General features: G+C 41.6%; 1 protein-coding gene across 3 annotated transcripts; it reads left to right on the top strand.

Moving 5' to 3' along the window:
• Positions 1 to 26,909, top strand: IRS2 (insulin receptor substrate 2). 3 transcript variants are annotated; one of them, XM_088051015.1, is made up of 3 exons: positions 1 to 3,602; positions 5,532 to 5,666; positions 26,145 to 26,909. In XM_088051015.1, exons 1-2 carry the CDS (start codon positions 98 to 100, stop codon positions 5,651 to 5,653), a joined length of 3,627 nt encoding a protein of 1,208 aa, XP_087907141.1. In that variant the 5' UTR covers positions 1 to 97; the 3' UTR covers positions 5,654 to 5,666; positions 26,145 to 26,909. The 3 variants fall into 3 exon arrangements, with proteins under 3 accessions (XP_087907141.1, XP_014104766.2, XP_014104757.2); XM_014249291.2 differs by lacking the exon at positions 5,532 to 5,666; XM_014249282.2 differs by lacking the exons at positions 5,532 to 5,666; positions 26,145 to 26,909 and adding an exon at positions 4,820 to 5,251.

The raw sequence follows: 26,909 nt of genomic DNA, 5'->3' as shown, positions 1-26,909 counted from the left end.
TTTTTTTTTCTCCCCGCGGCGCTCGGGCTCCGGATCCGCTCAGCGTCGGCGACAGCAGCGAGAGGGGCCGGGCGGCGCTCCCGCCGCGGGGCTGGGGATGGCGAGCCCCGCTGTGCTGGGGCTGCTGCCCCCCCTGAGCTCCCCGCCCGGCCCCAACCTGAACAACAACAATAACAACAACCAGGGCGTCAGGAAGTGCGGGTACCTGCGCAAGCAGAAGCACGGCCACAAGCGCTTCTTCGTGCTTCGCGGCCCGGGCGGCGGCGGGGAGGAGGCGGGGGGCGCCCGGCTGGAGTACTACGAGAGCGAGAAGAAATGGAGGAACAAGTCCGGGGCGCCCAAGCGGGTGATCTCCCTGGACTCCTGCCTCAACATCAACAAGCGGGCGGACGCCAAGCACAAGTACCTCATCGCCCTCTACACCAAGGACGAGTACTTCGCTGTGGCTGCCGAGAACGAGCAGGAGCAGGAGGGCTGGTACAGGGCTCTCACCGACCTGCTCAACGAGGGCAAGGCGGCCTGCCAAGGGTCCCCCTACCGCCACCTCGCCTCCCCCTTCTCCGCCTCCTGCGGCGCGGCCGCCGCCTCCCTGGCCGCCGCCGGCGAAGACCTTAACTACGGGCTGATCACGCCCGCCACCGCTGCCTACCGAGAGGTCTGGCAGGTGACGCTGAAGCCCAAGGGCTTGGGGCAGAGTAAAAACCTCACCGGCGTCCACCGGCTCTGCCTCTCGGCCCGCACCATTGGGTTCGTGCGCCTCAATTGCGAGCTGCCCTCTGTCACGCTGCAGCTGATGAACATCCGCCGCTGCGGCCACTCCGACAGTTTCTTCTTCATCGAGGTGGGGCGCTCGGCCGCCACCGGTCCCGGCGAGCTCTGGATGCAAGCGGACGACTCGGTGGTGGCCCAGAACATCCACGAGACCATCCTGGAGGCCATGAAGGCGCTGAAGGAGCTGTCCGAGTTCCGGCCCCGCAGCAAGAGCCAGTCCTCTTCCTCCTCTTCCTCCGGCGGGGCCGGCGGGCCCGGCGGCAGCGGCGCCTCCGCCACCCACCCCATCACCGTGCCCGGTCGCCGGCACCACCACCTGGTCAACCTGCCTCCCAGCCAGACCGGCCTCCTCCGCCGTTCCCGCACCGACAGCCTCGCCGCCGGCGCCGGCACCAAGTGCACGCCGTGCCGGGTGAGAACGGCCAGCGAGGGCGACGGCTGCCGGGTGGGCTCTGCGGCCGGCAGCCCCATGAGCCCGGGCCCCGTGCGGACCCCCTTGAGCCGCTCGCACACGCTCAGCGGCGGCGGGGGGCGGCAGGCGGGGAAGCTGCTCCCGGTTCTGGCCGGCAGTGGCGGGCTGCAGAGCAGCCGTTCCATGTCCATGCCCGCCTCCCACTCGCCCCCCTCCGCCACCAGCCCCATCAGCCTCTCCTCCAGTAGCGGCCTCGGCTCCGAGACTGCCCATCCGCATCACCCGCAGCGCCCGTCCAGCGGCAGCGCCTCCGTGTCCGGCTCCCCCAGCGACGCCGGCTTTATGTCCTTCGATGAGTACGGCTCCAGCCCAGGCGGCGACCTCCGGCCCTTCTCCTCCTCCTCCACTGCCAGCAATCGCAGCAACACCCCCGAGTCGGTGGCCGAGACTCCCCCGGTGCGGGACCCGGGGGGCGGCACCGACCTCTACGGCTACATGGCGATGGAGCGGCCTCCGAGTGGCCGCCTCTGCTACCGGCCCTGTCCCGACGCTGCCAGCGACAGGTGCCATCGGAAGCGGACCTACTCCCTGACCACGCCGTGCCGGCAGCGACCCGCCGCGCCGCAGGTTTCCTCCGCCTCCCTTGACGAGTACACGCTGATGCGCGCCACCTTCGCCGGCAGCGCCGGCCGCCTCTTCCCCTTCTGCCAAGCTGGGGCTTCCCCCAAAGTGACCTACACCCCCTACCCCGAGGACTACGGGGACATCGAGATCGGTTCTCACCGCAGCTCCGGCAGCAGCAGCACCAATCTGGGCCCGCCGGCAGTGGGGGGAGGAGGGGGAGATGATGACGGCTACATGCCCATGACCCCCGGTGTGGCCGCATCCTTAGGGCAGGGAAGCCGGGGCAGCGATGATTACATGCCCATGAGCCCCACCAGCGTGTCTGCCCCCAAGCAGATCCTGCAGCCCCGGGCAGGGGTGGGTAGTGGGTCCCCGGGGAACGGGAGCAGCTACAAGACCAGCTCGCCTGGGGAGAGCTCCCCTGACGATAGCGGGTACATGCGGATGTGGTGCGGCTCCAAGCTGTCAGTGGAGAGCTCAGATGGAAGGCTGAGTAACGGCGACTATATCAATATGTCCCCTCGAGACCCCCAGAACGGGCCCCACGCTCCCTCCCTCACCCCCCCAGACTTCTTTTTTGCCCCTTCAGAGCACGGGTCTAGTGAGCCCCCAAAGCCCAGCTGCTATTCATACAGCTCCTTACCCCGCTCCTACAAGAGCCAGGGCTTGGCAAAGGACAGTGACCAGTATGTGTTCATGAACTCCCCGGGGAGGATGATCCCGGAGGAGGCGGTGTGTGGAGCGAGCCAGCTGCCTGCAGGCACCTTCGCCCCCTCCAGCCACACGGTGCCTTCGCCCCTGCGGCACAGCCGGACCGAGAGCTTCCTTAGCCAGCGGTGCCAGCGGGTGGCCCGGCCCAGCCGCCTTTCTTTGGAGACCTTGCGGACGATGCTGCCCAGCATGAACGAGCACCCTCTGCCGCCTGAGCCCAAGAGCCCTGGTGAATACATCAACATTGACTTTGGGGATGCTGCTGTGTATTCTCCCCCCTCGCTGCCTGCTGACAGCCCAGCCTCCTCCCTGGGCTCAGGCACGGGGCAGAGGCGCTCCCCTCTCTCCGACTACATGAACATTGACTTCGGGTCACAGTCACCCTCCCAGTCGGGCACGGTCTCAGTGGGCTCCTTGGAAGCTCTCTCTCCGGGTTCTTCCTCCAGCACCAGCCAGCCCAACGGGTGCTACCTGAAGGCGGCTGTGGGGGTTGCTTGTTCGTCCAGCCCATCGGATGGCGGTGATTACACCGAGATGACCTTTGGCATGGCCACTACCCCACCTCAACCCATCGTTCAGAAACCAGAAAGTGCCCGGGTCACCAGCCCCACATCTGGCGTGAAGAGGCTCACCCTTTCTGGGGTGGAGGCTTTCATTCTCTCCAGCCCTCCCCCAGACCCGAATCGGGGGGCGAAAGTAATCCGGGCAGATCCCCAGGGGCGGAGGAGGCACAGCTCAGAAACTTTCTCCTCCACCACCACTGTGACCCCAGTGTCCCCCTCCTTCGCACACAACCCCAAACGACACAACTCGGCCTCGGTGGAGAACGTGTCCCTCAGGAAAAGCGAAGGCCTGGAGGAGGAGCAGGGTAGCAGTCCCATGTGCCGGGAGACCTCGGCTGGCTTCCAGAATGGCCTCAACTACATCGCCATTGATGTAGTGGATGGGTCCCAGGCAAACTGTGACAAATCCAGGTTGAAAGCTAGGCACCTCCTGAATGGGGGCATCAATGGAGTAGAGATGAGCACCTATGCCAGCATAGACTTCCTGTCTCACAACCTGAAAGAAGCCAGTGCTGTGAAAGGTGAGTAGCTACGTCTGACAGTGCCTGCTGTGTGTTTGTGTTTTGTGTTTACCAAGGTTGTGTGTTGTTGTGTAGAGCACTATGTCTCTTCGCTTCCTTAAAAATCACTTCTATCCCTTTTTATGTAATAAGCAGTCTTGGAGGAACTTGGTGGCTCTTTGTATGAGGAAAAAGGTTGAATTTTTTCAGTACAACTGTGTCGTTATTATGTGTTTATACTTCTGGGTACTGCATGAGAAGTTGCTGTTTACTCGGTTTCTATGTTTGGGCTGTATTCAAGAGTTTTCTTAAGTAAGATTTTTGGAAAATGTTTGGAAAATTTGACCTAAATAGTTTATGTTAATGCAACTTCTAGATGCTATTTAAAAATATAAAATGATTGAGTTAAGACCAAGATTGTTTGACTGGGAACATCGGATTACAGAAACAATCCTTGGCTCTCTAGCTGAGAAGGTCTGTAATATCAAATTGAGAAGGATAAAATTAATATCATGGTTTTGAAATACCTTATCTCTTGCAAAAGTCTGACAGTAAGTCATAGTGAGCATGGAATGTGAATTTAAAAATTGGTAATTCTTTCCAGAAGTCGCTATGTGCTTGAGCTGCTGTGTGGCATATTTCACTTAAGGGCCCAGCCTGTGTTGGTGTGTAACAATGTTCTGGTTGATGGCTCATGGGTTGCAAGTGTTGCGTGACAAACTGAAGAAGTCTGAAATTTAGGGTGAGAGAGAATTTAGCTTTTCAGTAGGTAGCTGTTCCTTTAATTAGGTGCTGGTTATGCTGAGAAAAAAAGGAAAGAAACAAATACCTTTCCTTCTTCCCCAAAACAGTACTCCCCCTTCTCTCAGTGAGCTAGGGCTTGTACACAGCTGGAGGCTGGTTGAGGAGGGCACGGAACACCCAATCTGTCAAGGAGGAAAAGTCAATAATGAGATGCTTTTAAGGATGCTCTTGGATTTATGACAGACATGGTAGTCAAGCTCTTATGCATAGATAGCTGTAATATGTGTTCATGGGTATAGCTGGGTGAAATGACAAGCCATGTAGTAGTTGCTTGGAGAAGAATAGGTATTGCTTCTCTATTCACAGTGCCGATAGAGGCGTTGATAACAAGTGAGCAGCAAAAGCTTGTATGAGCCACTTGCAATTTTCTTTTTCCTTGTGTTTCCTTAGTAGCTAGTTGATTTTGAAGAAGAAAATATGTTCTCTTTTGATAGGAAGTACAGGAAGATGGAAAAGATGAGAGATCCACCGTTTGCAGAGCAAGCTTTGAACCTAATTAAGACGAGAGGATTGTTGAATGCAATGTCAGAGTTTGAAAAGACGAAGGCTTATTCTGAATGACTGGAAGGGTTGAGGGCCGAGCCTTATTTGTCTCTTGCTTTTGGTTTTGCTGGGGTCGCTTTCAGGATCCTTGTGGCTTGCCCGAGCCCGGTGCGGATGCTGCAGCCCCCGCTCTCCTTGCCCGGCCTTGAGGTGGCGGTCCTGGGCGCCGGCAGACGATCACGCCCCTTTGCTTTGCAAACGGATTTTTCGCAGAAACGAGGAGCTTGTCTTGAGCCACCTCCAGCCCCAATTACAAATGAAGCCCGGTGTTGGGAAAGAGCTATTTCCACAGCATTCCCCAAACTGCTTACCCTGGGCTGGGAAAGGGGGGGGGGGAGGGGTTACCGGGAAAACCCGGCACGGAGCGCGGCAGGCGGCACGCGGGAATGGGAGCGGTCAGATAAGGAGAGGGAAACGAGCGCTGTCCTTCCCATCCTGTAAACAAAAGGATAACGCAGAGAACGCAGCCGTGTTAGTGTTACAGCCTTACAGCGGAGAGGGCTCAGCGCTGCTGCTGCGTGTGTTTGTCCAAGGACGGTTATAGGCTTGCCTTATTTTAATATTTAATCTGCATGTGTGTTTGTTTTTCCTCTTTCCCGTAAGCTTCTAAACGCAGATCACATGGAGGAATGGTGCGGGGAGGCTCGTTGGGATTGACCCTATCTGTAGGAGGTGGGCTGTCTTCTCCAGCACCTCGCTTCCCTGAGAAGGGTGCCAGCCTGTAGGGTGCACTCAGAGGTACGGGATGCAGGGATGGATGGATGGATGGAAGGATGGAACCAGAGTAAGGCCAAGGTAGTAAGGAAGAACCTCACACCACCAGCATCCTCAGCCAACAGTGGGTTGGGTACCAAAAATGGGGTGGGCATCAGGTTAATTGCACTTGTGGCCTCCCAACTGGGAAAGTCACAGCATGGGGAAGGCAAAATACATCATAAAGGACTTAGTTGGTGTAAGTTTAATCAAATAATAAGCTTCTGCAAATTTCCTAGTTTCCCTTCTGGTTTTCATTGGGATTTCACACTGAAGTTTGTTTATGGAAGGTCTTCTGCCACTGCTTAAAAAGGTCACCCAAAATTTTGGTAATGTATTTGAGTTTCAAACATTGTGATTTGGGACACTACTAAGAATTTAATATTTTACTGAGAAACATAATCTGTTTAAAGAAAACTGTATTTTGCTCATAGACAAGATTATTTCAACAGTAGTAATTTTTGTAGATTTGAGAAAGGCTAATTCTGTAAAAATTACTGATTTGCACAAGGGAGAGATTATATAATCAGCCTTGTTTGTTTAGTTCACACTTCTTTCAAACTTAGTTTTTAAATACATTAGAAAAGTGGGAACTTTTACTTCAAGAGTGGTTTCTAGTAATTCTAAAATGATGGAGAACCCACTTTTGTTTAATATTTAGAACAGGAGACTCTGAGATACAGAGTATACAAACAAGCTCCTTGTAATTACCTTCTCAGAAAATTAATATTTTGATTAATGCAAAATACATGTAAAAAAACATGTATTGAGTTCTTCTTTAAGGATTTTGATTTGTGCAAAATACATGTAAAAAATCAGTTTGAGTTCTTCCTTAAAGTCTATAGCAGCAGTTGTATTTTCATACATGTGTTTTAGGGAAAATTATTTATATAATTTAAAGGTGGCTGGATTTCACATGTAGTGTGTTTCTCTGCTGTCAGTAACTTGCCTCTGCTTTAGGGAGTGCTTTGCTTTTGGACATCTCTGCCCATATTATCCTGTCATGGCAAGAGCAAAGAGTGCATCCACAGCTGCTGTCGAAACAGAACAGTTAAAAGCTTGCTTGAAATTATCGCTTCATTTAGTTTCACTGTGTTTTAAAAGTGTGCAGATATTTAGGAGTTGGGGAAACAATTGCCTTCATCTGATATGTAAATAAAATAATACTGTTATTGGTGGGTTAAAATGTGTTGCTTGCTAATAACAAGCCTTTGTTCTTAAATTATGACCGCTGACCGCTTTTTTGCTTAGAAACATATGGACTGTGTATGGATTTCATTATTTATGGAGATGTTTGCACTCATTTTTCTCATAAAGTGTGTATTATTTATTTCAGTATATTTATGACAGATTACACACAACAATGATGTGACTTTTTATGGTGAACCATAGTTCTGAAGTCAAAGTTGAAGTCAAATAGAAGTTTTGTTTCTGTCTCAATGGAGTTAAGATTTTACCCTTTGCGTGTAGTCCTGGATGTATTAATTAAGATTACCATTAAATATACTGGATGTATAATAGGGAATTTTCCTTAATCTAAATCACCAGATTGGATTATCTTTAATTTTGTTTTCTTTTCCATTCACAGAGTGCTCTGTAGTCCTAACTTGTAAATGTTTCTAGTAGTTGGTCTGGTTTTCTAAAACTGAACAGATGTTATGTGTAATAATGAAAGAATCCTTGAGGGTTCTTTCCCTCCTGTGTCAGTTTCTTTTGCCTTGATTTGTTTGGAGAAGCCATCAGCTGTAATGCATCTACTTAAAATCATAGTAAGGTGATTTTTTGGTAATAGTGATCCACCCCTTGCACTCGCCTTGTCAATTAGCTTTTAGTTTTGTGAGGGTTTTATGTTTGCACCTAAACAATAAAAAAACCTGTTTTAAGAAATCTCTTCCTCTGTCTTTCTAATGGCATTTTAGATTGTGGAAGACATAAACTTTGTTTCCTTTTGCTTTGGGATTACTTTACACAATGAGTGATATTATTAGGTTTTTTTTTTACCTTCTCTTCATATGCCAACTGCCAAAAAGTTTTGGTTCTCAGAGCAGCATGAGAATGTTTGTCTCTTTAACAAAATTAGTGCTCATTTTAAAATGACTTCTTTAAAGTATTAAAAGAACTGTATGCCGTGTTAGAAATCTATGCACTTTTAAAGTCTTTTTTGAATAAATCCATTGTAGTAGTTTATATTACTGTTAAGTTCTGTAAGAACATCAAACTAACAGCAGAAAGAACTGAGCTACTTTTAATAACTTATATAGCTTGAGTTTTTAACTTGCACTTAGAATTAAAAATTTGAGGTTTTCTTTAGACGTCTCAAAAATCATTTACTATCTTCAGATGGCACTTTGCAGGCGACCTAATGAAAATGGTTATATCTGAACCTAGCAGTGCCACTAATGAAACACAAAATGTAAACTGAAATTATCTAGGGTTAAATGAAGCTTTTAATATCTTAATTTGTGTTGATTGTATGGGTGTCAGCTTGTTACAAGCAGATAGAATATCATGACATCTATTAGACTTTTTTTTTGCTTTAGATGATGTTTAGCTATACTGCTCATAGAAAGAATGCCATGGTTACTTGGAGTCATTTAAGATAAATTGTTATAGACCAGATTGAATGGTGGGCTTGTTCTAAAATGAACCAGTACAGTCATTGCTCAAGGCAGAGGAAATGCTTAGGTTGATTATTGCTTCTGATTACTTGATTTCTTTCAAGATAGCTACATAGACTGACGTTTGTTTGCAAGTAAGAAGAATAAAGGGGTGTTTGAACAGAAAGAGTATTAGGGCATGTTTTATATGGTGGGGTTGGTTTGTCTTTTTTTTTTGTCTGTTTTTTTTGAAAGGAGAGACTAGCATGGGTTTCTTAACACTTGATTTGCTCTTATTTCTAAAATGGTGTTAATTACACTGGAATGCTGAAGTGGTTTATAAGCTAAAACACAGCAAGCATCCACTGAAAAATTTAGCCAGTTACTGTATGAAAACTAACTTCCCTACCTATTCAGCAGTTAAATGGCAGCATAATTACATCCAGGTATTTTCTGTCTATAAGTTTTTCTCTGAAAGCACCATTAATATGTTTCTCGTTAAAGTAATAAACATCTAAAAAAAAAAGTTTATATCTGTGTTTTTTTTTCTTCTGAATTTGTTGAAATATAGTATAGCTTTTATACTGGTTGTCCATATGTTTTTTTTTTCTTTTTGTCTGTGTTCATTGTGTTAGTCATGATGTAGCAAATTTTGTGGAAGTTTTAACATTAAGTTGATGCACTATGTGTAATAGCAATTTAAAGTGTATATGTTGACTGATTTTTTTAAGTTAGGATGTGTAATTATGAGGGTTTCACAACTCTGGGTTTTTTTTGTAGCTTCTTACAATATTTGCTTAGAAGTGATCTGTGTATGCATGGAAATTAGTATTATCCCTTGATTTTTTTATATACTTGAGATGGTGTAGTGACCTCCAAAGTTCAGATGTGTTTTCTTTGTGTCTGTTGTCTGGCATGTAGTTATTTTTAAAGTTTTGTGCGTATGTGTGTAGGGGGTCAAGAGTGGCAGCTTTGAAAAGCCAAGTTCAGCTCAATAGTCCCCTTATTGCTGGTTGTTGAAAATGCCAGCTTTCCTGCAGCAGAGTTCTCAAAGGAAAATTTGTTTGTTTGTTTTGTTGTTTTGGTTTTTTGTTTTTTTACACTTCTGTTTATGTCAACTGCCTTTAGCTATCTAGCATGTGGGCTTCTTGGATTAGTCAGTCTGCCAGGGCTCTAGAGAACCAGCAGCAGCAAACAGAACCAGCAAAGGTGACTGCTCCCATTGTCTTTTAAATGCCAGTTATAAAGTAGCATGCATTTTACCCTGCATCTCTGTCAGCTTTGGAGGAAGCCAGGATTACTGGTTTGGATTATATTTGCAGTTTCCACAGTAATACAGGCAGAATGAATCCCTCAGTTGCAGAGCTGTGTTTGTAGTTAGCACAAGCTTTTAAGTTTTGGGAATTACAAGCTTGATGCAAACCACAGAAAAATCAATGCAAAGATTGCTTACAGAGGGTCACCTAAAAGTATTTCTTGGTGTTTTAAAGTGCTAACATATCTAGTAACATTTGAAGCTGGCTCAGAGACAGCAGTAGTTCATAATCTCTGTGTAGTCAGTTAAACAGTAATGAGTAACTTTCCTGAAGAATAGCTAAGTGCCTACTTATTTCCATGGAGTTATGCTGTTGCTTGGTAGCTCAGGTGACAAATTCGATACTAAACTGGGACTGTTTAGGAAAGATTTTCAATTTGATCATGAGAAATCCCTTTAGAAATTAATTTAAAAGACCAAGGACAGTATTTGGAGTTCTGTTATTATTTTTGCTTTAAAAAATACTTCAAAACATTTATCAATTTTTGACCACCCCAAATATACAGCTGTATCAAAAATAGTAATTTTAAAAAAATCAAGTTCTTGCTCACAGGGTAAATATACTCTGGAAAGAAGCTTGTTACAAGTGAACAGTGGGGAGACACTTTCCAAAAGAAGCGTCTTTGATGCTAGGGTGGTTTTTTTTTTTTGTTTGTTTTCAAATCTAGAATTGTCCATCTCAGTTAAATAAAAGTTACTTCAGAGTGTGTTCTTTGTCTCAGTATATCAATCACAAAAATAGTTTGGAAAAAACAACCTGAGTCACAAGCCTAAGCCCCCACCTCTGATGGTGACATCTACACTGCAGAAGAGTAACGTAATAGCTTTATTGCATAGATTAGGAATGATTCAGTGTTTTGTTTACATTATTTGTCAATCTCTTCAGCATCCTAGAGGAGAACACTTCCTTCCTGGCAGATGGCAGCCCCAGGGCCATGCACCTGCCATTACAAGCACTACACAGTAGTAATCTACCCCAGCATCGCTGTTGACAAGAGGCTAATGATTGGAGACTGTCTGCCTGACAGCCTAAACAAAATAGGAACATATTTGTCCTTCAGCGAGGGTCTGAGAGATCTTAGGTAGGACAGTCAGAATAGTCTGCTGAAAAATTATAATGGGACTTAGTTCAGACCTCTTTGGTAGTGTTTGTAGTATGAGCCACTTGTAAGATAATGATGCTTCAAAAAGCAAACGGCGTCTCAAAGAAGGGATTTTCTGTTTCCCTGGCAGAGAGCTAGCTGTATTAATAGCTCAGTGTTGATGGGAGGAAGGCTCGCGTGACTGCACTGGCTGTGCCGCTGTCCTCTGCGGCCCCCTGCCCTCGCTGGGAGCAGCGGGTCTGATGCACTTGCGCTGGCAAATGGGGCCGTGAGCGCTGTTAGAAAGTCAGAATGCCTCTTTAATTGTTCGAGTGGTGTGTTTGGTGTTTGCATAATGCATTCCCGTTTCAATAATTTGATTTGTAATTTTGTGTTTTCATTATGACATTGGACCACAGTCTCTTATTTTATTTTTTGTTCATTTCTCTTACGCATATGTGTGCGTTTGCTTTTCTTCTTTGAAATTAGTGTGGGTGATGTTTCTAGGGGACACTACCCAAGGCAAGGGTATCTTTGAACTAGGCCAGGATGTTCTTTGCTAAATTTAAAAACTACCCAAATATTACCCAGAGTTTGTAGGGTATTAAGCAGGATTACATGACGCACGGATTAGACATTGTTGAGCAGCTTGTTTTTGTTTGAAGGGGTCAGAAATGGAGGCACTGGGGCTCTAGTGTGATGCCAAAATAGCAAACTTGCTGATAATCAGAAACAGCAGAAGTTTCTTAGAAACAGTAGAGCACTACACAGAATTTTCCAACTTACTTCCAAGTGATGCTTTAGTAAACTTTGTTTGATACGTGCTGTGATCATGAATGTAAGATAAAAAACTCACTGCTCTGTTGAGTTTCAATTTCCAAGTCTGTTTAACAGGTACTTTAAAGTAGACTAAGAGCACCACTGTAAATGCAACTCGAGGCAGAGGACTTTGATTCTCTTCAGTCAAAGACAAATCAATAAATCATTCCAGTAACAGTGGGAAAATCATGTCAATGAAACAAGATCTAAGCTGGTTTAGATTTGTCTCTTACATTGTGTCCTCTAAGGCAGTATAGTATTTTAAAAAGTGTTTATGACAGTCATGATGTCTACTTCATTAAACTGAGTGACATTGTCAGGGTAAGGTAGAGAATCAGAATGATGAAGACATTTTTTCTGTTTTGGGTTAGGTTGGTTTGTAGGTATTTCTTTTTTTTATTGTTTGTGATTTTTTTTGTTTGTTGATTTGGTTTTGCTTTGAATCTAGGCTTTTTCCCACCAGAAATCACAATATTGGTAGAACAAGACAAACAACAGTCTTTCGGGGCCAGGTTAGGCTTAACTCTTATGTAGAAAGCGGAAGAAGGTGTTGAATAATTGCTTAAGAGCAAGAAAACAAAAATGTTCTTGGTTTAGTTTGCCTTTACTGATGGAGATGATTTAGGCTATAGAAACTTGTAATAACTGGCAATGTAACATTTTAGCATTATTTAAAAGAATAAGAGTAGAATTGACAAATGGATGCAAACCTCACCAGCTTTCCAGTTAATGCAAAACTATAACAGCACCAGATTGACTGCTTCAGATACTCTGGTCTCTCTCATGCTTGAATTACTGAGAAGTTATGGAGTGAATTTCTTATGTAGTCTTTTTACTCATTCCTGTGGTAGTGATTTTTTAAAAAAACTCCAGTGAGTTGTTTTTAGTTTACTTCAAAAGGCGAATGAAAATCAGGTTATGTGTCTAACCAAAGTTTTCACTTATACCTAAAAAAGACTTCTTGCGATGGAATAATGAGATTTGGAACTGGAAGGAGGAGGTAAAGTTCTTCTGAAAGTCAGTTGCACTCAGTTGTGTTGTAACATCATTTATTTTTACATCATAAACATTTGGTAAAGTTTATAGGAGAGTGGACTTGCATCTTTTACAACAGCTTTCATTCCTGAGAAATTAGTTCTGCCAAAATTAATGAAATATAACTATAATACTACTTTAACATAACAAAAAGTTACACTTTCATTGTAACAATCCTGTACAGAAATGGTAAAGATTTGTTGGGGTGATTACCGTGAAAATTGTTTGTGAACTATAAAAAGTTACTTAATTTAAAATTACTTGCAATTGGTTAGTTTTAGTCTGCCATAAAATGTCAAACATTTATGTTTAGAGTCAATCTTGTGTAACAATACGAAGTTACATAACTTTCTGAATGTTGAAGTTACACAATTAGTGCTCATGACTTTATCAATAGTTATAGAAAATTAACTATGTGGAGGAACATTAGAAATATATATATATATATATATATATATCTGACCCTGATGCGCAGAATACTTGAAAGAATTGGCCATAAACTTTAAACTGTTAGTACTTACTGTTTTACAATCCCAATAGTCTAGCAGTTGCTGTCACAAATACCAGGGAGATTCTTAATATGCTCTGAGTGCTAAGATAATATTGCTTTCTTTTGGATATCTATAGAAAGGTGACTTCTTATTTAGTTCTGGTTTAATCTTCAAATGTCAAATGAAAATTCAGTAAAAATGAGCTTTTAACTTTAACCTTGATTGATGTATTTTCATAGCAATGGTAGATTGTGTGGGTTCTAAATAAATATATAAATTGATGATACTTGGATGTTGAATGTTAACCAATAGGATGATTTCCAGATACAAATTCACTGATGTATTTTAGCACTGTGAGTGATTTCTAGTTTAGGCCCTCTCTTCCCCTGTATTACTCCTTCCCTGCCATTAGTGTGAATATTCAAGGGACAGTAAACTGAAAGGTTTGTAAGATATGGTAACATGAGATAGTATATCTGCTATTAAAAAAAAAATAATCAGAACTTGATAGTAGTGAAATATTATTGATTTTTAGAAGTCAGATTCAGCCCTCAGGAAGGAAACTGATGGACATTTATTTTAGTACCTGTACACTTGACTGTGTGAGGAAGTTGAAACAACAGCTTAGATCTTGGAGCTTGAGTGGGCACCATGGAACTGGTGTGCATCTCTGGAATGCAGAGAGCAGGACCGTGCTGTGAATGAGCTGTGGAGAATGTTTGGATGCCAGGCTGCTGTTTGATGGAGCCGTTGTGAGGGGTCATTTAGTGAGTCTTCTGAGTCTGAAATTATTCCTTAAATCTTGGGTCTGCTTCATCAGTCACAAACATGGCAAGCTTTAATTGCCATACTGGCCATGTGCATGCTATGTTGTCATATTAAGAGAAAATGCTGCAATGTTTTCTATTCCTCTCACTCCTCAGTAGATGTTATAATTTTTCTGTGTTCTCATACTTTGGCTGTTGTCACTTTTACAGGGTGACAACATTTCAACCATACTTTTTTAAAAGCACATACTGAGGGTTATTTCCATGATACTTTGTGTCATTTAGATTTGGGCTGGTATTCCACTTACTTTGCTTAACTATTCTACTCTACTTTGCTAAAAAAGAGTATTGATTTAGTGCAGTTTATGCTGTATGCTTAATAAAGCATAGGAGAAACAGAATTAAGGGTTTATAATAAAAAAAAAAAAGAGGTGCTGGGACTTCAGAACATATTCATAGGAAATAGTGAGTTATTTTGAGAAGTGATGCACAGGAGACATCTTTAAACTCTCTGCCCCTACTGGAATGAAGTGTGTGCATCCTGTCTTTAGTTGGGTGTCTTAACCCCTTTATCAGGCGCTCATTTTTGCCTCTCTTCTTGAAGGATTTTCCAATTTGTTTTCTGTGGGTTACCTGAGCAGCTGACACTTCACTCTACTCTGAAGACAAAGTTCTGTTAAGTTCTGCTGAAGAAGTTAAAACAGTGGACAAAGAAGTTTTTTATTGAATCTGTATGTTAATTTTTTTTCAATCTCCATTTTATTTTTTACCACGTAAACCAACTGTTTTATTGGGCTGTTAAGTGGCTTTATCTTATTCATTAGTATAGCTATGTTGTGTTTGTGTATACTTGACTAAGATATTAATTTTGCTTCTGTAGTTAAACATTTTGGTATGTCTCAAAATATATTAACTCATTATTTACATCAGATAGACATTATTCTCTTACTCGATGTAAGAATTAGCTTTGTTTGTGCTTAATACAGAAAAGCCTGTTGTCTCATATATGATAATTGTAAATCAGTTCAGGAGCAAGAGTAACTTGTGTAAATTCCGTGATTTATCTTAGGAAAAACGTTGAAAATAAGTGGTATGGGATATAGTATACAGTGGCTATGGCTGTAGTGGTTGGAATGAACAGCCTTACTGTCTGTCTTTTGAGTTTGAAATTCTGATTCTTCATTGAATCACGTGCTGCTGGAGGTTTTTTCATAGTAGGTGTATTTTTCTTGGTGTATATGGTGACAATATTCTTCAACTTCCCTGTTTCTGGAATGTGGTAACTTTTAATTTGGCAGAGATTTCCAAGATTTTTTTGTAGCAGTGGTGAGATATTAATAGGGAAGCTCAGAACCATTTCTCCTCTCTGTCGTGGATTGTCTCAGGTCCTTTTTTTTGGCCATTTGTAACCACATAATGTCTTTCTGGAATAGTAATAATTAATTGCTTCAATTAATTTTTCAAGGTATTTTAGCTAAAAATAGCTACTGGAGATAAGGACCTCTAATACAGTCCACAGACTATTTTGTACTGTAATTTGAAAAGCTTTGATATAGAGAAACCAGTCATTTACAGCCTGCTCATTATGGGTTTATTTCATATATCTTTTGTGGGCATGGTTCCATGATTTTGTCCAAGGCTTATTCCTGCTCTATAGGAATGTGTATCTGTGATCTCTTGTCTCAAATATAGATTGAATCTGATTTTTTTTTTTTTTTGGTGGTGATTACTGGAGAGGCTGAGGCATCAAAACGAAAGACACTCAAAATTGCTGTATCTTTTATTAGTGCCTCAGGTTGCTTGATTTTTTGCAATTTGTAAACAAGCGTCTTGTGTTTGCTGTAGAAATGTTTTGGTAGGATTGTTTAGCCCCGACGGGATGGGATTATTTGCAAGCTGAGGGAGGATATTCCAGAGGAGGCAATTTATCTGTGCTTTTCTTAATAGGTTTTGTGAAATTCAGCTGTGCTGGGATCCTGTTTTGGTCTGATGGACATGACTCTAATTAAAAGAGAGAGGCTATAGGTTAACCACAGGACATGAGAATCTTAAGGGACCTTCAAGTATGTGTCATGTGTGAAGCTGCTTAGTGTCCTCTGTGTTGCAGATTGCAACTCAAGTGTCTCCAGCATGTCCTAATGGTCTGTGTTCCTGGTTTAGATTTCTAGGTATGTGGTGGTTCTTCTTCACCTAGCCAATGCTGTTGCACTTTATGCAGAACTGTAGTAATAACTGTGTAATCCCTACATTTGCACCTTAGGAGCCTACCAAAAGACTCCTCTTCAAAGAAGGATCTGTCTTCTGTAAGTAGTCATTAAAAGGATACAGGGGCCTTTTAAATATTGAAGATGCTAGTCAAAGCCAGACTTGGAGATGGCACAAAACCACCTCCCTTGACCACAGGGGCAGCCTATATCCTTGGAATAAATAGAACATCTAACTTCCAGAAGTCTGCAGCTTGTGAGATCAGCCTTGCTGTGCAAAGTCTTATTTTATGCAGAAGGACTTGAAATGAGACTGATATTTGTATGTGATTCAGCTGGCATAGTTATGTATTCCTGCTTGACCTGGACTGTGCTTTAGTTAGTTGATGATATATTGTACTTGTTCAGTAAATGTGAAATTAAAAGGGATTTGTGTTCTCTCTAGCTGTGCTGCTTCTGCACTGTTGTCTGAAGACTTTTCAATATATTTCCTGGTCAATCACAATATGTGACTTATGCAACAGTATCAGGGCCTTAGCACTTGCAAGCAAACTTGGGCTTTAAAGGTGCAGATGCCTTGGGGGAAGTACTGGTGTTCTGCAAAGCATTTTTTCATGGCAGTGCCTGCCATCTTTCTGTTCTTCTAGAGCAGCATCATACCTTTATAAAATCTCAGCTACTGCATTGTATCCTACAGGAAGTCACAGTTCCTTAATATGATATCTTGGGGTGTTCATCACACCTAGTTGAGATGTCCTAAGCAGCTTTTAAAGAGCTGGAATGCTGACAGTAGGAGAAAATTCATGCAGGTCTTGATGTGTTGGAAAACCTCCCTGAAATTTAGGGGATTTCTCTGCTAAGCATCTTGGGACTAAAGCCAAACTCTAAAGTATTCCATCTTAAGTGACAAAGGTGTGTTTTATCTGTTTTATAGAAGCAATCCTGGCAACATAGTACAATTTCAGAAAAATGAGAGCGTCAGTTCTGTAGTTGTGTGCTCAGACATATTGCTATAAGTAAAATGTATTTTTAAAAAATGATGTATTGGTACTGGTGAGCCTTTTTTAGAAAATTAAATGTAATTGGTTGCTTATAAATATATTTGTTGGCAACAAATATGGGGAGCCATAGAACAAAACAAAGACACCTGTGTAAGAGCACTTGGGAGAGGAGGAAAAAACTGGTGAAACAGTAGAGTACACCTCTGTTTCTGTAAATATTTACTGAGAACTCTTATAATTATGGAAGAGTGCATCTTGCACTAGTAAGAGGGAGCTAGTAATGTTGAAAGTAATTGACACTAATTTTTTGTATCTTTTTAAAGAAATCCCTTTGAAGCTTTGAGAAAAGTGCTGTGAAAGCACAGTGTGCTCTGAGAGCATAGTATTTTTCATACTTTAATAGGTTGCACTTTTTTGTTTTTTTGCTTGTTTTTTCATGAGGGAGGAGGTAGTATTTTCTACTGCACTCTCATGGCTGAAAAAACAAATGAAATAAGTGCTGTTTTCTAAACTGAGATAGATTCCTTGTCTCACAGTCTTGGTCCTGAGGGTGGGTAAACTTGGTGCTTTGCATTCATCTTTATGTTTCTTAAAAAAGCAAAGCTTTAGCATCTGTTTGGTTTTGTAGAGCAAATCATTCTGGGCTTGCTTCACTTTCTTTGCAGTAAACTATTAGATGGGGAGGATTCAAGGTGCATCCAGTGGAGCTAGCAACAATTGCATTCATTCAGTATAATCTGTGTTTCTTGCTTGAGAAAGAAAGTAAAATATGAGTAAGAAAGAGGACATAATTATATGCTTTCTGCTTTCACAAATCACTTTATGACCAGCGTCCAGTTTTGAAACTGGTGTTCTCAGAAGATAAGTTTTAAGCACCTAAATTATTTTTCTGAACAGTTCACTAAGCTTTTTGCCTCTGCTTTCCAACAGAGTATTAGTTAGCCTCTGGGAGTGATACGTAGATGATATTTATCATGTCCATGTAACAAAAATACATCTTTTCCTTTCATGTCTTAATACAATACCAGCTTCTGTATGCAATAAAATCCATATCAACTGCAGAAAGAAATGCTAAATAATCTCTAGATTAAAGTCAGAGTAAGAAGTTACAGATCTCCCTGTTTGGAAAATGCAACATAAAAATATTTTTTAATTTTTTCTAGCATTTCTTAGCAAAGTATGTGATACAAAGGAGAATAGAAGAAAATTTTTGAGTAACAAATCCACAAGTATCATTCTTTGAGACATCATTCTGGTTTGAGTACTGGGACTATTGAAGGAATAATGAGAAATGTCTGCTGGAGGATTGGGTTAGAGTGGCTGTTTTTGAGGCAACTTTGTGGTCTTCTGCAGAGGGAAAAGTATTAAGGCTGAAAAAGATGGAGGTGTTGAAATCAAAAGGGATGGGGCATCCTGCTAAATTTGTGATTCTGGCTTTCAGAAAGTATACACTGTGCCAAAGGCTGCTAGTCTACAATACCAAGAAACTAAGAGGAGCTTGTCTCATGGTCTTTAACAAGCTGGCTTATCCTTATAGGTGAATCATTTACAAGTAAAGAGAACTTTGGGTAGTATCTCCATTTGCAAAATCCATATCTTGGATTTTGTATGCAGCTGCTTTTGACCCACTGTCAGAGAGAGGAAACTGGATTAGGTGGCTATAACCTGATTCAGGGCAGCACTTTAGTACTGTATTGCTCACTTCACTAAATGGTTTCAGGGAGTGGTGATGTATTTTCATCATGGAACATGATGAAACTTCTTGCTTAGCTTCATCTTTTCCCCACTTCTCTGTTACTGACAGATTCACATTGACAAAGGTGAGAAAGCTGTAGGGAGAAGGTTGCATTCCTGTGCATGCCAGGTTGTTCCTCTTATGCCTTCCCTGCTTCCTTTTTCTCTCACTTCTCTCCCTGTGTATCTCTTGTGCAAGATGATGTACTTCTCTGGATATATCTCCTAACCTGAAAGTCCAAATTCTGCAATAGCCAGCTAACATTGAGTGGGTGACCATCCAGTGTGTTTAGGTGGCAGGTGCGATACCTTAGTGAATGTATGTCATGCCAGTTGTTTTTTGTCTCCTTGGTAAGCTGTCTGAATATCAGTTTACAAAACAGGAGGGTGGTGACTGTGGAAGTTGAGGAGAACCTTGTGTTTTAAAACATGCTGCTCTCTGGAAGATAAATGTCTTCCTCTAGGATGCTCTTGTAAATCTGAAGCCTCTTTTGACACTAGATGCCTAAGCCCATTTGGCAGTGATGGAGGCAGGGATTAGTCTTTGAAAGAGTGCCTGGATGTAGTGTTTCTGTTCCACTCTCCACAATATTTATGAGACAAGAGTACTTACCCAGGACTGACCAGTGTCCAGCACCTTTGTGGCTGAAAAAAGATCTCAGTCATCTTTTCCCCCTCACCAGCTTATGGCATGTCTTAACCGTATATTGCTTTGTGGAGTTGTCTTGTTCTTTCTGACTGCAACTGTTTTCATGGAATACTTAGATACCCACTGTAATGGAAAGGGGACTGAACTTGACTTCCCACAACGTACATGAGTCTTTATCCCTGTTTCTATGAATGTTAAAGTTTTTAATCTATTTCTTCAGTTTAACCAGTGGAAAAGATTGTTTTTTATCCCAAGTAGGAGAGGGAAAAAACATACTTTTAAGCTCTTTGTGAACACTCTAACGTTGTGTTTTCAGGCATGTGTTTTCAGCCTAGTGGCTCAGGAGCAGTTCTTGAACTTAGGTATTTGTCCATTGTTACCTAGAATGGCAGTCAAGCGCTCACTTGTGGATCTGAACCAGAAGTCCGGCTGTACTTTTTCTTTTTTCTTTTCCACCTCACTGTTACCTGCTGGAAATAGGACAACTAACTTTGGTGGCATTTCATTTGGCAGTTGTATGAGAATATCAAGCTCTGCTTCACAAGAGCTCTTCTTCCTTGTCAAAACTTATTGACCTTGTTAATGACTACTGGTATGAATTAGAAGAGGCGCATATATGCTTTAGACATCCCAGCTGACCAAACTTTCCTGCAATTGTAAAGGTGTGTAAAAGGATATCATCTCTGTTCCTAAAACAAATACCAAGTTGTATACTTCACAGAGTTTGAGATCTTTCAGAACTCCTGTTCATCAGAGCCTAATATAAAACAGGGCAGAAAAATTGTTGCTTAAAAGTCACTGTTTCTTTCCCTCGACTCTAAGGAGTTGGAATGGCTGGCTCCTCATAAGGTGAGTAGGTCAGAAATGCAGAGGTACACACAGGGTTTGGTAGAATTTAGCTGAGTATTGCCTAGTATGTGGTTTTGGGGCAGGCATGCTGATTCAGTTGTTGTGTCTCTGGAGATGGGGTTGGTAGGTAGCTCAGTGTGTTAGTCACTGATCCCTTCCACCCTTGCTCTTCATCACTTGGAAGGTGAGGATGTTGTTTTGCAAAAATTCTGTCTCTTAAGAAACTTCAGTCTCACTTTGTGTGTAAAGTGGTATTGCTGGAGTTCCCACACTGCTGGCAGGCTGCACCTGGGAACAGCTGTGCTTTCTCTTTGCTGTAGTGAGCAGAGCTGTAAATTCATGCCAGCAGCCACACTGAGGCCATGTGTGTGCTGTTGGGTCTTGAATCTGCACTAGTATGGGAATAGTGTGATGGTCATAAGGTGGGAGGCAATTTCACATGTGTGACAATGGTCATCAACCAGGAGCATGACTTCTTGTTCCATGATGGTTAAATGCTGTGTGTGTTCTGTGCAGTGCCTCTGACTGTCTGCCACAGACAAAATCTCTCCAGTGGCAAATTTTCTATGTATCTTCCCCACCTGCTTCTGCCTATGTGTTTCTGTCCTTCTTACAAGCTCCCAGTGGAAGGGCAGAAGGACTAAACATTTTTGTTTTCTAGCATTTTGTTTACTCAGAGAAAGCTGCTTGATTTTGTTTCATGCAATGCTTCTGAATGGTTGTATACCTGGCTTGCAAGAGAGAGGCTAATTGAAATGTTTCAGAGAGTACTGTGTTGAGGGGTTTCTGTCTAATTTATTTTATCCTTAAGAATGGGATTAAATGCCATCTATACAAACTTGTTTAATAGTACACATTGGCTGTAGCTCTGAAATTAAGAGATATAATTGCAGCTGTATTAAATTAATCCTGGGAAAAACAAGCATGTCTAGTTTTTTAATTTTAAATTAGAAGTGCCTATATTTATTATAGTTGATATGGAAAATGCATTTCTGGACCAGCGCTAGAAATTCATTATAATTACATTTGTAAATTTAATCCTTTTATTTTCCACATAATTACATTTTAATGTTTAGATATTAGTACTACAAAATGTATAAGAACCTTGACAAAATTACATGAAACACAAATGATATCAAATTCTAAGTCAACTAAGCATAGCCCACATTCCTATGTGTACTTCTACTATAGACTCAACTGCTTAAACTCCAGCACAAGATCATAGGTAAAATACGTAATTATCATGTAAATGTATGGCATCAAATACAAATAATTTTGTTTCTTAGTACCTTTGGTTAAAAGTTAATGCTCATTAGAAATTGTGGGGGATTTGTTCATGACAGAAGATGAACATTGTAACCTCTTGACAGTATGCTTGGGCATATAAACCCAAAAGGTATTTGCAGGTACTGACAGGCAACATCTTTTTCCAGAGAATCTAGCAGGTTTTTTTTCCCACTTTAAAAGTTAATCTTTCCCCCTGGTTATATTAATGCAGTTCAGAGTTGATACTATTCTAACAATTTGACACAAGAGTTAAAAGTACTGTGAAGCTCATTTTAATATAGATTAGTGTGGATGCAAAATCCCTAGTTCACCACACTAAAGAAATTTAATGATTTTTTTTATCATTATTATTTGTCATGAAGAATCTATGTTGACCAGATGCTTGCTTTTTTAAATTCATAAAACAAGAAGCATATCTGAACAACTTCATGTATTGTTTCTTAGTGGAGTAACATACCATAAGAGCCTAGTTGCTTGGTGCAGAGTGTTTCCAATTATGATCAACCATGAATTGTTTAAAAAAGAAAAATAATGTGGCTTTTTCATTTCATGGTTTAACTTGTTTTTCTCATCAAATGTGGAAACATTTTAGTTAGGATGGATACTATTTATGAGCTTTGTAAACTTTTAGAGCACACTACTTCATGTTTTCCTGCAAAGTGTTGGTAAAGTGAGTGTCTTAAGCTGATTGAAACCTATTCCTCTGACAGTGTCTGTGCTCAGATTTATTTGGTAAGAGTAGTCCTGCTAAGTGGGGCATAGGTTCCCTGGAATTCCTCGTGGAAGGCATAGCTCAGCACATGAGTTATTCTGTTATCTTTAGCAGGGTTACCTATGATGTTCAGTATTCATTATATTGCTTATTGAGAGATGGAACCAGGTCAGGATTTGGTTCCTGACATGTGCACTTCCCGGTAACATCCTGGGCAGCAGTCAGGCTGCACCTGCATTTGGATGCTTGGCCAAGTTTGTGACCTTGTGATGCGTGTGCATCCTGTGATGCAGTAAGGAAGCCCTCGGTTCAGACCACTCTGGTTGCTGTCAGTGCCTGCTCAGCAGGAGTTTATCACCATCAGGCCTGTGCTGTTCCTTCCCACCCCCAGCCCCACTCTCTGCTCCACTTGCTGGCAGACACAGACTGCTGTGGGTGTGGGGACAGTGCTGCCAAGGCTCCAACATGTGTGGGTTCCTTTGACCCATGTCCTGCCAGGAGCTCAGCCACCAATGCCCGGTGCTGGAGAAGGCTCGAGGGCTGGGAGGGCAGTGTAACCTGCTGGTGGAGGGTACATTGGCCCTTGCTGGGAGGCCAGCAGCTTTTCCCAGGGTCATCCATCTCCTCTGAGGTGTCTGTGTACCAAAGATGCCTCTCTGTAAGTGGTATTCAGTTCCTTGGATTGTGCTGTCTAATGGCCTGGCCTGATGCCTGCAGATGTACGTGTTGTTAACCTCCAGTTTGGTTTTATCAATGGTATGGCTCTTCCAGGAAAAGTTAGTTAGCAGAATCACAGCCTTAATCGATTTGGCACACAACATGGGGAGGAGAAACAAAGGGGTAAAACCACTGAGTGATTTGCCTAGAGTCAGGGTAGAAGCCTGCAGCAGAGCTGGGGGTTCTGTGTCCGATGCCTGATGTGCTCTGGCAGTCACACTGCCAGTGGAATAAATTTACTGATTATGAATAACCAGCAACATGTTTTGCCACAAGCCACATGAATAACTCTTTCTGCCTGCATGCTTGTTAGCGGATGAGAATTGTTTTTAGAAATTATTAAAAAATTGTATTTGCTGCTTACTGACTTTGAAAATTAATAAGCAGAGTAGACCTTCTTTAATTGACTAACCAGTGTATTCTCTTCACAGTATATTTAGCAAGTCTGAGTGTTTGGTAGTTTCATAGCAGTTTGTCTTTGTGTTCATTCTCTGATTTATTCCCCGAGAAGTGTTGGTAGAATCAGATGACTTAAGTAGTTTTGGAAACTCAGCAACGATTGTGGATGCTTTTCGTAATAAAGCCCAAAACCAAGAGGAAACCTCAGTATTGACGCAGTGCTGGACTTTGTAGTTTGATTAGTGCATGCCCATGGGGAATGGAGCTACCAAAGAATATGTTCCTGTTCTGTAGGAATTTTGACTTTCTGGGTAAAGGTGGTGTATACTGCTGTGACTTTCTGTGTGAGTGGAATGTTGTCGTGAGGCTTGAAATAAATATAATATACTAATCACTGAGGTAAAAATAAACATGGTATTGATTTTTTTTTTGTTTGTTTGTTTGATTAGTTTTTGTTTATGCTTTGGCATGGTATGTGGAAATTGAAAATTTTTTTCAGCTTCCTCTGAAGCTGACATTGCTATTACATGGGTCAAGTGGTAACAGTAGTTATTTTTCCTGTATTGATTCAAAGCTCATTCAAAACATGATTCAAAGCTTATTGAACTCAGAGGAAATAGTTTTCTTATTGAAGACTATGTTTGGGGTGTTTTTTTGAGTTATAGGTCATCATTATAGACTCATTGGATGATGTGTTTATTGCATCATGAAGTCTTAGGCTTGTGCCCACAACCACATTATCTGCCTACAAAACCATGTAAACTAAGTATGGAAGTGCTCTGAAGCATCAGCCACTTCACCTCCTCCAGTTTAATTCTGATTGCTATACTGTAAGAAAAACATCAGGTATACTCAGTTGCTAATAATCTTCCCTCATATCTGCACTAGACTGTCATACTTCTGGAACCATACCTCTTTGCATTTTCCACCAATTTCTCTGTCTGAAGATGAGGATTTAATTTTTTTTTAAATTTATTTTATTTTTATTTTTTTAAAATATTTTATTTGGCTTTCATTTGCATTCTCACTTTGGGGAATGTAAATTTAGTTGTCATGTTGGTTTCCATTTGAAGGAGGAAAGCAATTACACAGAGATAGCATGTGCCTTTGAACGCTCGCTTGTTTGACTACGTGATGCATCTGTGCTGCTTCCCTGAACAAAAATGGGAACAAAGTGGTTTAAGTGTTTCTTCCTCAAATGAGGAATTGCTGCTCCCATCTGAGAGCTGTCCATTCTGCCCCATGTTCAACCATGCAGCCCTTCGGGATGGTGTTGGCAGCTTTGGAGCTCCCCCCAGACGCATCATAAGCCAGTTCAAGTTCTTATTTAAAACACCTGTCCAGAACAAACAATAAAAACTCATTTACTGAAGATTGAGTGGATAGATTTGACTTAGTTTCTGATCAGAAAAGTTGCAGAAATAAGTGGCAGTAGGTGGGGTCAATGAGGCACTTTCCTTTTGGTCTTGCCAAACTATTAATTCATCTCAAGATGTAGCATGAAATGAAATCCCAAGTAATATCCTAAGTATTTGATCATATAGTGGCTCCAGTAGGACTAATGCCTTAAGTAAACCTGAGCTGTCAGAGATTCAAAGCAATTTAGCAAGACTTAAATATATGCCAAGATACATTAGCCTTTGTTTTTGTGTAAATTTGAAGGAAAAGGCTTTGTGTTGTTTTATCAGAGGCTTGTATGGATTGAAGCTTGCACAGGTATGCACTGGGCTTACTTTGATATCCATGTTTTGTATCTAATTTATTTTAGTTTTATGGTTCCAAAGGAATTAAAATAGGAATACTGACTTCTTGTATCAATACAGTCAAAGCTATAGACTTTTCTAAGTAACATAGTTCCCAAAATGTTCCAAATAACTTGTTTTTAGAGAAACTCATGTAATGCATATTCTAACTAAAATTTTCATTTAACTTGTAAACTTGGGGACAACATACAACAAAGAAAATTGGTATAAATATTAAATTTTGATTTTTAATGGCCATGCTATCAAATAATTTTAATGCTGTGAGTTAATAAATAATAATGTCCTTTTGTGGGGTAGGCACATGCTATCCAATAATTCTTTGCAGTGTAGAAACACTAAAGGAGTCAACTGCAGTCTTTAAAATAGAATGGGTCATTGTAATCAGTTTCTATTTTACTGCGTAATTCACCTTGACTGTTTAAAGTATCTTTGTAGTCAGTAATTGGGAGAAGACTCCTTTTGCATACCTACTCATTTTTTTACTTCTGGAATAATAGTTGTTTAGTAAGTCAAATAACTAAATTACAAGAAGGTTCTTTCTACACTTTGCTTATGTTTTTAGTAGACTTTTTCCCTAAATACAAGGTAACTTGTTTTTTCTCAAACTTGTTTTTAATGTCTGGAAATGTATTTTTGTAATATCCAGCTGACAAAAAAAGAGTTAAGCTTTACCTATTTTCTGCAACGCCTTTTCCTTTCCATTGATGCAAGAAAATGGTGATGGTCTCAACTTGAGTGGGGGGGATTTTACATCTGGTTTTCCAACCCATTCTGTGTCCTGCAGTTTGCTGACCTGAAGAGCTTTAGCTGAAAGGTTCTGAAAAAAGGGAGTGGTGTTGGATTGGGGAACACTCCCTTTTATTGCCTTTGCAATACCTTGTGGTGTATACAAATATGAAAGCAATTATTGAACAGCTGCTTTTTTTCCAACATGAAAACCCATTCTGAATAATCTCTCTGTGGTATTTTTTGTGTTGTCTGTATCATATATATGAAAAATTTTTTGCAGCTTTGATTGACTTTCTTTCATTTTTCTTTTCAGAGTGAAGGAATTAGTTTTCTCGTCATGACCTCAAACAACAGAGTTCAACATTCAAAGAAGCTGCTCGGCATATACCTTTTTGCTTATTTGGTTTTGTTTTGGTTTTTGTTTTTGGTAACTGAAGCTGCTTAACGTTTACTTTTTATTGTTGTTGTTTTTACTGTTGGTCCTAACAGTTGTTTAACTATTGTGGGCTAAACTGTACAACAAATCTGGGAGGAAGGGAAGGCAACCTGCCTAACTCATTACCTGTCCATGGCATCTATGTTATCATTTTGCTGCTGTTTTGACAGAAGTTGGAGATGCTCTTTAAATTGTAGGAACTGTTCTGCTGGCCTCTTTAACTAATGGCCAATGCCTTCATTTTCTTTTTCTTCAAAGACAAACTGTATTTATTCTCTGGCATATTAGGGGATTCTGTAACACCTGCTGAAGCAGCAAGATCTGGTATTTACTGGCATAATTTCAAGCCTACGACAGTACTACCTCAGTTCAAAGTAAAGCCGGATTTGCAGCGTTGGTGTACGACAGGAACTCCTTTATCTCTGTGCTGAGTTTCTCAAGAACGGTCGCCAGCCTTACTGAACTTGCAACTTGTACAGCTGCTGCTGCTGCTGGGTTTTGAATCACTAGCTGCAGGGTTTACTTCTCAGACAAAGCCTGAGTAGGGCACTGAAAAGTCTAAAATGGGATGAAACTCTGTGAATCAGACTTGGACAGAAGATTCAGAGTAGTTAAAAAGTGTAAAATGTGTAACTGAAGCAA

The sequence above is a fragment of the Pseudopodoces humilis genome, chromosome 2, assembly GCF_049639895.1.
Source record: "Pseudopodoces humilis isolate 2021_Gansu_Grassland_sample_001 chromosome 2, ASM4963989v1, whole genome shotgun sequence".
Lineage (NCBI taxonomy): Eukaryota > Metazoa > Chordata > Aves > Passeriformes > Paridae > Pseudopodoces > Pseudopodoces humilis.
This window is presented reverse-complemented; position numbering and strand designations above follow the sequence as displayed.

Coding starts and splice junctions, on each gene's coding strand:
- IRS2 (XM_088051015.1), top strand. CDS start 98: ATGGCGAGCCCCGCTGTGCTGGGGCTGCTGCCCCCCCTGAGCTCCCCG. Junction 3,603..5,531: donor AGAAGCCAGTGCTGTGAAAG/GTGAGTAGCTAC, acceptor CTTTCCCGTAAG/CTTCTAAACGCAGATCACAT.